At 38.5% G+C, this 14,977-nt stretch overlaps 1 protein-coding gene across 3 annotated transcripts; it reads right to left on the bottom strand.

Moving 5' to 3' along the window:
* Positions 1-1,264: 1,264 nt before the first annotated feature.
* Dynlt2 (dynein light chain Tctex-type 2) lies at positions 1,265-14,956 on the bottom strand. Of its 3 annotated transcripts, XM_021653929.2 has the most exons (4): positions 14,808-14,915; positions 7,240-7,446; positions 4,088-4,246; positions 1,265-1,433 (listed from the first exon to the last, which is right to left on the bottom strand). In XM_021653929.2, exons 1-4 carry the CDS (start codon positions 14,907-14,909, stop codon positions 1,323-1,325), a joined length of 579 nt encoding a protein of 192 aa, XP_021509604.1. In that variant the 5' UTR covers positions 14,910-14,915; the 3' UTR covers positions 1,265-1,322. The 3 variants fall into 3 exon arrangements, with proteins under 3 accessions (XP_021509604.1, XP_060229653.1, XP_060229654.1); XM_060373670.1 differs by lacking the exon at positions 4,088-4,246 and having other exon boundaries at positions 13,951-14,956; XM_060373671.1 differs by lacking the exon at positions 4,088-4,246.
* Between the last annotated feature and the right edge of the window lie 21 nt (positions 14,957-14,977).

Genomic DNA, 14,977 nt, shown 5'->3' with positions numbered 1-14,977 from the left:
TAGTAGAAGTCTCTTGGATCTTAGTATTCGAGTTCCCTTTTCAGCACCAGAGTGATTCAAGCATGCAAGAGTTTGAAAGACCATATAGCTAGCTCTCCGTAAGGCTGAAGTGCAGGGAGTGCCATACAGCAGGATGTCTGTATGCAGCTTCAAGCTAACGCAATACACAAAGAATTAAATTTAAGGGCAGCTTAGGTGGGAGAGAACCCACTTGCAACTAAAAAAAGAGGGGGAAAAAATCCCACAAGATTTTAATGTTATAACACTTGAATTTAAGAGACAAGGTCAAATACAGGTAGTTGTCACCTGGAAATTGTGTCTATTTCTTTTCCGGTTGTGATAAGGAAAGAGGGTTTCTTTGGCTTGGCTCAAGGGCGCAGAACCAGTAGTCACCTCACACCCAATCAGGTTAGAGAGTGATGACAAAGGCACTCAGCTCACTTTTCCCTTCCTGTGTGGTCCAGTATCCTCTCCCAGACAACGGTGCTACCCACAGTGACCCTGTTCCCACCTCAGTCTAATCAAGCTGTTCCACAGCATGTTTACCAACTAAACCTAGACAATCCCTCACAGGTGTTCTAGACGATTCTAGATTCTCAAGTACTGAGATTAAGTACCACATGTTTCAAGATAACGATTTTGAAAACAGGAAATATGTTCAGGTTCATCCTTTATTCTCATTTGGCTTGAGAACAGGGCAAATAAAAAGGGAGGGGTTAAAGACAAAGGAGACACTGACATAATGTCATGGAAAAGACAAGGATTTAGAGTTCAGACTTCAGTTTAAACCCCAGCTTTGGAGAATGAGGACTTTAGATAAGAAGACACTAACTTTAAGCTTAGGGATTCAAAAGAACAAATACAAAATATTAAAACACCATCTAAAGTGCATCTGCTCTTATACTTTTTCCAAAATGTAACTTGCATCTACATTTTTTGAGACTTCAGCTTAATTTCCTACAGCAAGTCCTAATTTTATTTTCTGAGACAAACTCTCAGACTTAGCTGTTCCAGTACTCTGTAGAACAGGCTGCCTCAGAACTCAGTATGTAGAGCAGGCTGGAGTGGAAAGCACAGAAATTCACCCCTGGCTATCCTAATTTTCTTAAACCTAAAAAGAATGAGTATCCCTCAATATTGGAATCTGTAAGAATTCATACCTACCTTTTCTACTACTTTGAGAAAACATACTGTTATTAATATAACTGGTTTTTTTTTTTTTTTTTGCTTGTTTGTTGTTAAGATAACACATGAGGCTCACAAATCTGTTTATGTCATTTATTTTGAAGGGGGGGTGTATGTGAAACTGTTTTTGTCCTGAGCTATTCACAATAGAGAGCAAATACCAAAACCAATGCCACGTAAGACTCTGTTTCATGTTTAGCTTCTACCCAGCTGTCCCATGCCACATCCCAGATCCATCTGCTGGCAATCTGTGAGAGAAAATTTAAAAGACTCAGATGGAATGTGTTAAATAACTTTTAAATTACAATAGTTTGGTCTTTCAAATAGTATGTCAGTGTCTCAGAAAGTTGTGTTTAAGAAATAATTTGTTAGACTAAGTGGGATAACTTAAGTGATAATATACCTCTCAAAGCCCTGGGATCTATCCTAGCACTACAAGAAAAGTTAAGAGGGTGGAGAGATGGCTCATCAATTAACAGCATGTATTGTGTTTCCAGAAGACACAGTTCACAGCACCCACATCATATGGCTTACAACTACCTGTCACCTCTGGCCAACTCAGGTACCTGAACTCATGCACACAACTCTCCCACACTTAAAAACACACACACAAACATGATAAAAAGAATATTTTTTAAAAGATCTGTCCAATTTTCACTTTTATGAAATGACTCAGGAGTGATACTGCTCAGCTGCCTTCTTTACTGGAGGCTGGTAGTTGCCTTATGGTGAGTCCCAGGCAGGATGAGGCCTAGTAGCTCTGCCTATAGAACCAGACCATGGTAAGGAATCCTTCTTGCCACATTTAAAAACCTCTAGCCAAAAGCCATGTTAGGGTCTTGTCTGGCAGCAGTGGTGCTGACTATGCAAAGGCCATGACTTCTTTGTGATGCCTGCAATGACAAGCTGTACTATTTGTGATGGATCCAAAATGGCCAGAGATTCCTTGTAGGTCCTCCTGGAAGAATACTGCCGCACCCCTCAAAAGAAGTGCTCTTCTGACTTGCACTGAGTAACAGAATGTGACATTGTACAGTTTATGCAAAGCATAAGAGGTCTTGTAGTTTCTGGCCTCACTTTTGTGGAATGCTGTGCTGATATTCCTATATGGGGAAGATTGGTACACAGAAGGAGGATGGTAGGGAAACCCAGTACCCATATGGAGCCAGCATTGCTGTCAGGCAAGGGCGAGGTCATCTGGGATCTTTAGGTACAGCTGAGCCACCAGTAGTTATAGCACATAAGACTTAGAGTACACAGCTGGTTACAGGCCGAGCAGCCTCACAGAATGGTGACAGAGAAGTATTTTTATTTTATATGCATTGGTGTTTTTGCCTGCGTTTGAGTCTGTGGGTGTCAGATCTTGGAGTTATAGACAGTTGTGAGCTGCCATGTGGGTGCTGAGAATTGAACCCAGCTCTTCTGGAAGAGCAGTCAGTGCTCTAAGCCACTGAGCCATCTCTCCAGCCCCTTAGATGTTGTTTAAGATCCTAACCAGATAATTTGGTGTTGAGTCACACTGCCAGTGTGACACATGTCTGTTCCCCATCTGCTCATCCTTGCTGTTATGTCTCTGCTGAAACATTCCCTCTGACGCGGCACAGCTGGTTTCTTTCACCTGCAATCAGCCTCCCCTTGTCTACAAAGTCCCAACAGCTGCTCTGGGACATCACCCCTACCCAATTTTTTTCTATAGAGAACTTAGTGATAGCAAATAGGAGAGACACATTAGAACATTGTTATATTCTGTATTATAAAGCCACATTTTGCTCCATACTGTAAAAAGAAATCTATGCTTATTAGGTTTCAAATGTATATATACACTGTTGGCTTATTGTCGGGTAACTAGTCTCCAACCCAGCTTAGAAGCCCTCACAGGTATGCAAGGTTAATACCAGAGACATTGTCATTACAAGTGTCAGAAATGTGGCTTGAGGAAAGACTGAATTCTGGAGTGCCTTTGCCCCTGCCCTTTTCCATATGTAATCTGATGTCTGAGATGGAAGGTGGCCCTTAGGTGTCCTCTCTGAATAAAGTACAACTTAAAGATTCAATTCCAGTCTCTTCTTGTTGTCCTTTGTAGCAGCAGGCATCATGAACCCTGCTAGTCAGTCATAGTGCAACACTTGAAGGAGCTGCTTAACAGCTTGCTTAGCACCCAGAACCACCATTCCAGGGCTGGCCCCATCCACAATGCTGGAGTCTCCCACATCAGTCACTAAGAAAATGCCCTACAGGATTGCCTATAGTCCAAACTTATGGGGGCAGTTTTCCAACTGATGTTCCTTCCTCTCAGATGACTACAGCTTTTGTCAAGTTGACATAAAACTAGCCAGCACAATTGACCCTTGTCTACTTGACACATAAACAGATTATTGTTGAGCCATAACCTTTCCTTTCTCGTTCATCTCTTAAAAATCATACATTAATACCAACATCACAATTCTTCATTACCTAGCATGCCGAGATAAAATGTACTGGGTAATTAATTAATATTTATTTATTATTTATTATTTTGATGTTTTTGAGACAGTCTCACTATATAGCTCTGGAAATCGCTATGTGGAGAAAGATGGCCTTGAACTCACAGAGATCCACCTGCCTCGACTTCCCAACTGCTGGGAATAAAGGTATGTGCCACTACACAGGGCTTACTGATTAACTTAAATGATATTTAAAATTTCAAAATTAGTATGACCAAGTACAGGCTACATAATCTAGTAAATTATTAAAAATTGTATTCCTAGGCCATTACTTTTCAAATAATTTGCAATGAAAAAAAAAACAACAAATTTTTAGCAAAATGATCTTTGCATTCAAGAGGCCCTTCAGAATCTCTAAGTCCCTGGGGACACCTGAAAGCTCAAGGGAACAGATGTTATGTCGTCATCAGGGCACTTACATTTATTGCTTGACCCGTCTTTTGAATAAATAATACTTTTATAATGAATTTATAACGATGGAACCCAAATTCTTTGACTGCTGACAATACTCGATCTGCCAATTCAAGTGACAAATGAGAGAAGGCTTTATCATCATATTTGACATCTTTAAGACTTTCCTTTAAAAAAAATTAAGAAAAATGTTTCAATTTTCAAACTAAATGTTTTTTGTAAGTAGAAAGCATGTATCTAAATAATACACAACTGTTTTAAAAATATACATTTTCCTGAAACTATCATACATTTACACTTATCAATTTATTTTCAATAACAATTTTGGAAAAATTGTTTTCAAAATTATGTTCAACTATCAAAAGCCACATTTGGTAGCACATGCCTTTTATTCCAGAACACAAGAAGCAAATGGCTCCCTGTAGTTCTAGGCAAGCCTGGCCTATACTTGAGTTCTGGGCCAACCAAAGCCAAAATATTTGAGACCCAGTTTCAGAAAAGCTTGGTTCAATTGCCCTTCATTATCAACACTTGAGCCATAAGCGTCTGCTGTTGAGGCTACCCTGTCAACCTGCTGTAAAGAACCCAGTTTCCGTTTCTCACTAGAGACACAAGAGAATTTCAAAACGTTTCTGGAAATTCACAGTAAAAGAAGGAAACCTTTTGTGTTTATGTCTATGCTAAAATCTGTGTTGAGTTTCCCAAATGTCTGTTACATCTGGGCCCAGAACTGGCTTTATGTCGCCATTATCTTCTCTGGGCCCTTGAATCAAAGCTTACTTCTCTCTCTCTTACTCCTCATGACAACAATGACTCATCATATTTACTAACACACTAACACATCTGAGAGAGACATGGCTCACAGACCATGAAGCAGAAGCCTTTCTTTTTTTATTTTTATTTTTTATTTATTCAGAAGCCTTTCTTAAAAAAATAAAAATCAGATTCACTTAAATGTATGAATGTTTCACTTGCATATGTCTGTGCAACACGTGTGCCTAGTACCAGTGGAGGCCAGGAGAGGGCGTTGGATCTCCCAGAACTGGTTGTAAATGGTTGAGCCACCATGTGGGTCCTTGGAAAAGCAGGCAGTGTTTTCTACTGCTGAGCCATCTCTTCATCCCAGGAGCTTTTCTTACATTATGTAGGCAAAGCTAGGCCGATGAAGGAGCTGGCCGCTAACAAAGCCTTTGATTAACTGGCTTTCTGGAGTGCATCCAGGACCATAGACTGAGTTCCGGTGCTAACAAGTAAACTCCTATCAGTCAGTCTCATGGGCATGTAAAAGCAAGCAAATGTCCTCCCTCCATCCTCCTGCTCCCTGTTGGTTCTACCCCTTTCTTCTCTTCTCCTTCCCAACTTCTCCTATTGGCTCCCTGATAGGTTCCTTCCAAGTATGTAGCTGGTTTAAGGCCTGTATTTGGTCTTGGGTCTATCTTTCCCAATATTCAATATCATCTGCTTTCTTCTGAATCTAATAGAATTCACAGTCAATCTTCTCTAAGAGTAAGCCCAGCCCATTGCTTATCTGTCTAGGAGTCTCTCCAACTCCATATACTAACTGTAACTTTGCCCTTAGGACCCTGGGGTGGCTTCTGTAAGTGAGGCTCATCCCCAGGACATCTATTCAATTTTGTTTAATTTCTTCATATGACAGGGTCAAGTGAGAGACCAAAAGTATACACTCTTAGATCACACATACTATTAGTGTTGATCAAAACTTCTCCCCAAACTGGAAGCTATAATATTTTTGTCAAATATCAATTATTTTGAAATAATAAAAGGAGGAGAGATGGAAGGTGGTAGAGAATACGCCACCTTAAAATATGCTGTTTTCTCATATTATGACCCAAAAACACTTGAAAAAATTGTGGGTGCAGTAGCCTGGCCTTCCTTATGCTTCCTGAAAGCAGGAGATAGAACTGGAGTTCCTCTCCAGTAGGAATGGAAGGGAAGGCAGAGTACAGCACTTCTTCGAGGCCTTGCTTCCCTAGGCACCTTTCTAGGACTGCCTGCCATGGCTGAGACACCTTCCTTCAGACCTTCAGACTTCCTAACGTGTGCCCCAACTAGTACACGGGAGCTCGACTCTGCCTCTCGCTTTTGTTTTTCTTCCTAAGTCTTCCACGTATAGGTAGAGGTTACTAAAGTGTGTTTTTCTTCCTAAGTCTTCCATGTATAGGTAGAGGTTACTAAAGTGTGTTTTTCTCCAGATTTGGCTTATACCAGTTTATGTTATAGGCGAAGTGGAAACCTAAAAGGAGATAGAACTCCTTTTACATCTGAGGTGCTGAAGCTGCTGGAAGTCAAATGCTGACCTCAGCACACACACGCAAGCTGAGCTCCTGCTCATACAGGTTGAGAATGGTACCCATCAGTTGATCAGTGGGGTGTGAGTGCAAGTGAGTGCAAGTGACATTTCGCATGTCACACACCAGGTTCTCCAAACCCATCCTGAGCCAGCTATAAAGGTTTGAGTAGCTGCACTAGGTAGCTACTAAAGCTGGCAGCATATCCACACTGATTCCTTGACCTGTGGAGTAGGTATTTTTATTGAAGAAAACCCGTAATGGAAGCATTTAGAATTGCCTCTACCTTATTCAACAATAGTGTAATCCCTATGAAGGGATTCTACAAATCACTGCCACTGTGAGTATTACCACAGCTTCCTTCAATGCATCTATTTTGTCTGTTCAGAGGAGACAGATATAGATAAAGAACTTAAGCTTAGCCAGGCAGCACCTACAGCTGCAGTTGCTGTACAGGAAATGGTTTCATTACACAACATTTTTTGGTATCACCTATGAAGTTACTGACCTGAAAAAACAATGCCTTTTTCTCCATACCTATCCATAAAACCAGTTTGCTTTCAACCAGCAAAGCCAGCAATGCACCCATATCAGAATTTAGCTTACAGAGAACTTGGTTGTTTTCCTTTTAGATTCAGACTGAGTTCAACAAACACTCAGAATTTAGCCTCTATATTTTCACAGGCAGTCCCTATAGTGAACACACACACACAAACACACACACACACACATATTCTCTCTCTCTCTCTCTCTCTCTCTCTTTCTCAATAGATATGATCACATGGCTTATTTTGGCCTAGGACGGTCTCACACCGGCTAGACAAGTGTTTATACATCTGGTCCCTGATTACCTTTAATATCTGCTGGATTTTAGTTTCTACTGAATGTGCTTGGAATTTCTTCAATGGCTCCATTCTATATGAATTAGCAAACTTTAATTTTGCCAGGGCACTCTTCCATTCTTTGCCTATATCAGCGATCGAGTCATCAAATGGAGGTTCCACATACTGAACATCATGAAAAGATTCTCTCAGTCTTTCTTTTAAGATCTGCGCATACTGAAAGAGGAAGGAGAAAGATTATATTTCAGATTTAAGAGTCAGCATTAGTGGAGGTAGAGCTAACAAACCTGAAATCTTTCGGGCAGACTTCTTTGCAGTCACTAATTCTTACACTATTAGCTGCCAACTTGGTGAAAGAGGAAGGAGTCTATGCTTTATGTTACCAAGTGTAATAGTTTCTATTGTCAAGTTGAGACTAAATGACGAACTGAGAGACAGGCTTGCTTCTGGAGGATTGATTACCTTGATTTAGGCAGCTAAAATGAGAAGAACTACCTGCTTCGGGGGTACCATTTCCTAGAAGGAGACAGTGAGTCGGGCTAAATAATTAACCCCTGCTCTCTGCCTCTTGCAGGTGGGTTCAAGCCATCAGACATCTCAGACTCCTGTTGCAGGAATTCTCTATCTTGCTGGACTGGAACCTGGGACCATGAGCCTAAAACAAACTTTCTCTATTGAGTTACTTTTGTAATGGTATTTTATCACAGCAACAGGAAAAGTAACTCAGATATACACTATACAAATTTGTGTGCATATATTTAGAATACCCACAAAATGTCCAAAAGGACCAGAAACAAAAGTAGACTCCAGAGAGTGGCTGAGGGATAAAGACAAAACAACTTTTTATGCTTCCTTCCTACCTGTAATTATGAAAATAATATCCATAAACCTGTTTTACATTTTGTTATCATTATATTTGTGTTATACATTTTAAATCTTGAAACAATAAAAAGCATATGTATTTGTGCATGTATATATATATATATATATATATATATATATATATATATCTCATACATATCTATCAGTCCATTTTTGGCATGTAATATATCAGTCTATGATTTTTTAACTTGATTATTTTTATTTTACATGATGCTTTCTTCTGAAGTATCCAAAATAATTATTTAGAGCCCTACAGGTGTGCCCAACCTGTGCCTGACTGGTGGGCTGCAAGCACCCCAGGCTATGAATATAACTCAGCACACTCTAAGTAACAATATGTAGCAGTTTCAAAAAGTTGGACACCACTACAGTAGTCCCAGTGTTAATATTCCAGTTTCTTATTTAAAGTGGCAAGCTTCATTTTCATAATAACCAGGCATCTCTTTTCCACGCCTAATTGCTTGGCTAAAACTTCCAGTTTCCTGTTGATTAGAAGTGGTGAACAGGGCTGGAGAGATGGCTCAGTGGTTAAGAGCACTGTCTGCTTTTCCAAAGGATCCGAGTTAAACTCCGAGCAACCACAGGACAGCTCACAACTGTCTGTAACTCCAGTTCCAGGTGGTCTGACACCCTCACACCAATGCACATAAAAGAAAAGAAGTTTTTAAAAAAGAAGTGGTGAATAGAGATGTTTGCCCTAGTCCTTACAGGATAAATTTTATTTATTATTGATTAAATATTATTTATTAGAGGCCAAATTCTATCACTAAATATTATGCTAGTTATTGGCCTTTAGTATGCAGCTTTTTAAATGTTATGACAATATCTTTATTGTTTGTTCAGTATAAAGGATAAATTTTAACAAAAATGAGTTTTCTTAATAAATTGATATAACTTACTGCTTCATTTTATGTACTGTACTACATTGGGAGACTTTTATAATGACCTATCTTTGCATTCTGGGAAACTTAGACATAGTGTATATATATTTTTTGATACAAGGTTTCTCTGTGTAGCCTTGGCTGTCCTGGACTCACTTTGTAGCCCAGACTAGCCTTGAACTCACAGCAATCTGCCTGCCTCTCTGAGTACTGAGATTAAAGGCATGCATCACCATGCTCAGCAGGTATGTAATTTTTAGAATTGAATACTGCATGCTAATTTTTAATAGGGTGTTTAGTTTTTTTAATCAGTATTCATAAGGACAATTAAGGGGTTTTTGGGTGTATTTATTTGCCAGCAGTTTGTGGTGTATGCTATGGAATTCATGTGGAAAAGTAATTAAGGCATACATATACATGTAGAAATTTGTGTGTGTATTCATGTGTGTATGTATTTGTGTGTTATTCTAACTGCCTAGCAGTTCACTGAGGTGTTTAGACTTGGGATTTAGTTAATTTCAGAGCACATTTTTAAAGTTTTTATAATAAAATTAAAAACTTAAAAAATTCCAGGGCTGAAGATCAAACCTCAGGCCTCACACATAGTAGTCAGATGCTCTACAAGAACCAGATCCAGCATTCTTCATTTTTCTCACAGACTTATTACTGAAACTTTCCACGATAATGGTAGATTAGTGTATTTCTCCTTTAAACCTATGCATTTTCCTCCCGTGTTTCGATGCTGTATCGCTACTTGCATTTTTTGCAAGAATTAATGTTTCCCAGGCAACTGGCCCCAATGTTATTATGCAATGGCCCACTTCATTGCTGATTGCTTGCTTTAATTTTTGCTTTGTCTGAAGTCTATAGCTACTCCCAATTCATATTAGTGTATCTTTCTCCACCCATTTCCTTTTATGTATATTTTAAGTGACCTTAATGTAAACATAGTTCATTCTCATTTTAATCCACTCTGACAACTGTTTATAAATTGCTTTACTTACGCCCCATTCAAAATGATTGTTAGTACAACTGACTACTGTCTATCATATTTGCTACTCTATTTGATGCCCTTGTTCTGTTTTCTTGCCTTTGATGCTTTTCTGTTGTGTTTTAAACTAAGCATTGAACATTATTCCTCTTCTCTAACTGCTTAGCATGTTACTTACTCTTTCTTCACCTCCTCTACTTTCTCTCTTAATCTTACTATTTGGAAATATGCATTTGCAGCTAATCCAAACCCACTTTCGGCTAACACTAATAGTATGGATGAAAATAATGCAAATTCTCCCCTCCCATGCTCTGTTACACTGCCATTCATCTCACCAAGTGTACATTAATATATACACATTTAACATGTATTTGTATGCAAACATTTTATATGTGTGCGTATATATATATGTATATATATATACATACATACATATATTTCCTGTTATTTTTAACAAACCATTATCTGTTAAAGCAGTGTTTCTCAACCTTCCTACTGCTTCAACTCTTTAATACAGTTTTTCATGTTGTGGTGACCCCAACCATAAAATTATTTTGTTGTTACTTCGTTAACCATAATTTTGCTGTTACGAATGGTAATGTAAATATGATATGCAGAACATCTGATATGCAACCCCTGCAGGAGTCATGACACACAAGTTGACAACAGCTGTTAGAGTGGATAGAAGAACATAAAGGTTTTTTAATTAACCTTTAGTCTTTCTTTGATGCTCTTTTATGTAGATTCAAATTTCTGTCGTTAACAATTTTTTGTTAACAATTTTTGTAAGATAATTTATTGGAGATAAATTTCTTTCACTATTGTCTAAAACCATCATTTTTTTCCCTCTTGAGAGTAGTTTTGCAGGGTATAAAATCCTAGGTTGTCCCTTTTCTTTGAATACTTTCGCTTCATTTGTATTATTTCTGAGAATATGAATAGTTTTCTCTTGTAGGTAGCATTTTCGTCTTTTGGCTTCCTTTTGGACTTTCTTCATCTTCAATTTCTGTAGTTTGAGAATATGTGCCTACATATAGATTTTGTTTTGGCATGTTTTTCTGACCTTCCTGAGACTGTAGGCATGGCCTATGATATTATTTTAATTCATTTGTCTTATATTCCACTCTGAGATTTCCATTATAAATAATTTACAACTTCTATAACTGCCTGAAAAATTTCAAACATTCTCTTCTTTTTCAGCCTGTGTTCTTTTATCATTTGTTTTAGACATTTCTACTGATGCTTTTATTCCTGTAGTGTGTGGGTCTAATGCTGCTCTCTTTTGGGATATTTACCATTCAGTATGCCTTATCATTTTTTTTTTCTTGGTAGTCAGACTGAATTCAGAGTCAGAACTTCTGTAAAAGGCCAGTCATGTGGTTGTAATGCAGGGAAAAAGAACGGAGTCCAAATCCTGTGGATGGGTCTTATGTCTTTACAGAGCCTGGGCCTCTGAGCTGTGAATTTCACAAATGTCTCTCAAGTATTCTGACCACCCCTCTGCCACCTTCTCTTTTCCTTAAGAACAGAAAATCTGGAAAGGGCTGGAGTTGATTCCCTTTCAATAAGTCACCTACATTTTGCAAATCTCAATAGGTTAGGCGTAGTTTAGTAATTTCTCAAGAGGGCATATTTTGTGAAGAACATAAATACATGCACATTTACACAAACACACACACACACATTACTACCATCTCTTGCTAAAAGCAAAACTGCTCAATAACTAAGCCTCTCTGGAATTTTACATTTATATATGTGTGTGCATATTTATGAATTATACACATACACCACATAAACACACACACAAGGAGGGGTGAATTTAGTAACTCGTCAGCTACAATTCACATTTTCAGAACCTAATCACTAAGAGTTTGAGCTTTGGTATGTTAAGTCTCTGTACCAACTGTCACAAACTTTTATGGTAGCAATCTGTCCAAGAATCAGTTTTCTAAGACCTGACTTTTGGTTTGCCATTTTTTACTTGTTATTTAAGATGTAGGGACTTCAACTTCTTTACATCAAGAGCTTGGAATTCTGTTTTTGAAATATATTTTAGCTGAATGTGGTATTCTAGGTCTAGCTTTATTTTAGCTGTGTGAGATATTCTAGATATAGTGTGCATTTATTTTACTTGGATATAGTATTCTAGATCTAGCTTTCTTTCAGTAAAGATGATGCTTCAGTGTTTCCTGATACAGACTGTTTCTGAGAAGCCTGCTATTTTCTTTTTCCCATTTAGTTTCCTTAAAAATGTTCGTATCACTGGTTTCAAGTAGGCCTCGTCAAGATTCCTTGTTTCTTATGCCTGGAATTCCCTGCTATTCTTTGGTTTAAAGGTTTAGTTTTCATATCTGTGACTTTTCATCTATTATTTAGAACAGTATTTGTTACCCTTCCATTTTTTCTTCAGGGATTCAAATAACAAGATTAAGGTACTTCACTGACATAGAATACAGAGAACTTTCCCCTCATGCCTCTAAGTTTACTAGTCTTTCTGTGATGTTGAATCTCTTAATTCCATTCACTGTACATTATCTGACACTGCTTTTATTTATGGAAGGATAATTCAACCTCTCTCTTAAGAAGTGACTTCTCTTGCACTTCAATATACTCAAGGGATACAACTAACTACTGTGTTTTCAAGATTGCATGATTCTTCTGGGAATAGGTCATGTGGAGCCTCAAATTAACCCTTGGTGAACCAACTACTTTAAAAATTGCACTTCTGGTATTTCTTCAGTTATAATACCGGACACATGATTTATTATACACTTATTAAAATTATTTTATTCTTTCAGTTGATATGAGACCCTTGTAATTTAAAATAACATCAAATTTGTTATCAAAGCAAGCTGCTGATAGGCACATGGAGCCTATTTACAAACTTAGAATAAACTGAGATTAGTTATATCATTTTTCCAATGAGATACTCAATTATTGAACAAAAATACTATTTGCTTATGTTTATGGTTTTCAAATGCTTGAGTGAGATTGATAAATCTCTAATTGCTAACTTTTTAGTAATCTTTTTAAGATTTTGTAACCTCTGGTTACAATGACCTAACTCCTACTAAGCAAAAATGTAACTGATTGGAAAGATGGAGTAATTCACAGACAGAAGAAAAAGCTACATAACTAGACTGACAAAGACACATGAAGTGAAGGACTCTCCAGTTTGCATCTGCCATTATCTTAACCCTCTTTTTTTAAGTTCAGTAAATTAATCTTATTTGGTCTCATCCTCGTACAAAGTTTAAGTAGATACCTAAACCACTAAAATCCTACCCAGTCAGAAATGAGATGCCACTAGAAAAAAGATACGGACACGGAGCTTGGCAGTTAAGAGCACTTCCTGCTCTTGCAGAAGACCCTGTGGCTCCCGGCAACCACATGGTGGCTCCCAACTAAAGCAGTCACTCTCCTCACATGATGTCTATACATTCACCCAGGCACACTCACATATACATAAAACAAAAATAACTTTTTATAAATGGACACAGGACAGTTCAAATACAGTACTGCTCACATTGATTCAAGTGTGTCCTGAGTTTTTCAAATTCTCAAAAACACAGAAACCACTGAACACTTGAACGATGAAAATAACATTCAGTGTTAGGGTTAGCAAACATGAAGGGTTTCTGCTTTAATTTTTAAATTACTGACTTATTCAAAGTTTTTGCCTTCAGAAGACTAAGATTTTAAGAACACTAAATATGTTTCAAATAAGACGACTTAGCCCATGCACCCTTGCTTCTAGGTTTTACTAAAAATGTATCTTCATGTTCAATCTGGGCTCGCTTAACTTTCAAAATAGGCAGTAGACTCACAGAAGCCACTCTTGTCTGTCTCAAAGTATAGAAACCTTCATTGACCGTTGGTAACCCAAGCTTTAATATAGTGCAATGTTTGGGAAATAGGCATAGCTCATCGTTCTGGGTTTTTCCTAGGTGTTTAAACGGTGCATACCTGTTTTTTTTCCTGTTTGTTCTTTTTTCTGTAAAACACTGTCACTAAAGAGACATTAAAACCTGAAATGTCATCACTGCAGGTGATCCTGAAGTAATTCAGTTTCCAAAAATTTGTGCCTTCTTCTGTTGTATCTAGCTTCCTTCTACCAATCATTCATGAGCCGTATGAAGTGGTATGGAAAGAAGCCACCAGGTGTTCTAGGTTCTAAGCTCAGCATTAGTAGTTTTGCATCCTTGAGCAAACTGTTTTCCCTTATTGCCTCAAAAGACGATGGGGTCCTGATTACATTAATGGTTTCCAAAGGACAACCATATAGATATGCCAGTGTTCTACTGAAATGATGATTTTTCCCATTGATATCAGAGAAATAACTAGAATATTTTCAATTTTTCCTTATTCTTAAAACAACAGAATATTCTTTAAAAGCCCTTCATTGATCTTTGCGTGTCAGCTTTTTCCATGTATACATGTGGGTGTGTACATTAATGTCCATCTATATGGTATAAACTCACTTGGGGTTGGTAAACTTTGTGTATACTAAAATTGCTTTTATAGGGCGTAATACAACCGTTCAAATTATATTTTGCACAACTCTGGACGTTTGCAACTCTGAAAACTCTGTAAAAACTTTCTAGTAGTTAACGTACAGCTCCTCGGATTTCACAACGAAAAATCCTGAGCCTTCAACATCTAAACGACGTTGTTCCGCCTAAACTCCGTTCCCCCGGGGTTAAAAACAAAAACAAAAGCGGGAGGAAGGGGCAGCCGGCTTTCCGGGGCTCCCGGCACTGACAGCTAACAGAGCCTTGGTAAGGGGAGGGCAAGCTGCCTCAGGCCTCCCGGTCTCCACTCACTGACTCCTTCTCGAACATGCTAAGCCTCCTATCCCTCTTAGCCGGGGACTGATGCGGCGCTGCGCTGGAGGTGGTCTTCGGCTGTCGGCCCCGTCGCTCCATCCTGACCCGTTCTCCCTAGCGGGGCCTACCAGCGCCGCCCAGCCGCCCGGTCGCCCAACGCCTCCGCT

This window comes from Meriones unguiculatus, chromosome 20 (genome assembly GCF_030254825.1).
Source record: "Meriones unguiculatus strain TT.TT164.6M chromosome 20, Bangor_MerUng_6.1, whole genome shotgun sequence".
NCBI lineage: Eukaryota > Metazoa > Chordata > Mammalia > Rodentia > Muridae > Meriones > Meriones unguiculatus.
Note: the sequence above shows the minus strand (reverse complement) of the source record. Positions and strands in the feature narration are given on the sequence as shown.

Bases quoted from the DNA above. Each gene is read 5' to 3' on its own strand.
- Dynlt2 (XM_021653929.2), bottom strand. From the start codon at position 14,909: ATGGAGCGACGGGGCCGACAGCCGAAGACCACCTCCAGCGCAGCGCCG. The intron at 7,447-14,807 runs GTGAGTGGAGAC...TTCCTCTTTCAG, and splicing joins GCATGTTCGAGAAGGAGTCA to TATGCGCAGATCTTAAAAGA. The intron at 1,434-4,087 runs GTAAGTGCCCTG...TTTCTCTCACAG, and splicing joins AGACGGGTCAAGCAATAAAT to ATTGCCAGCAGATGGATCTG.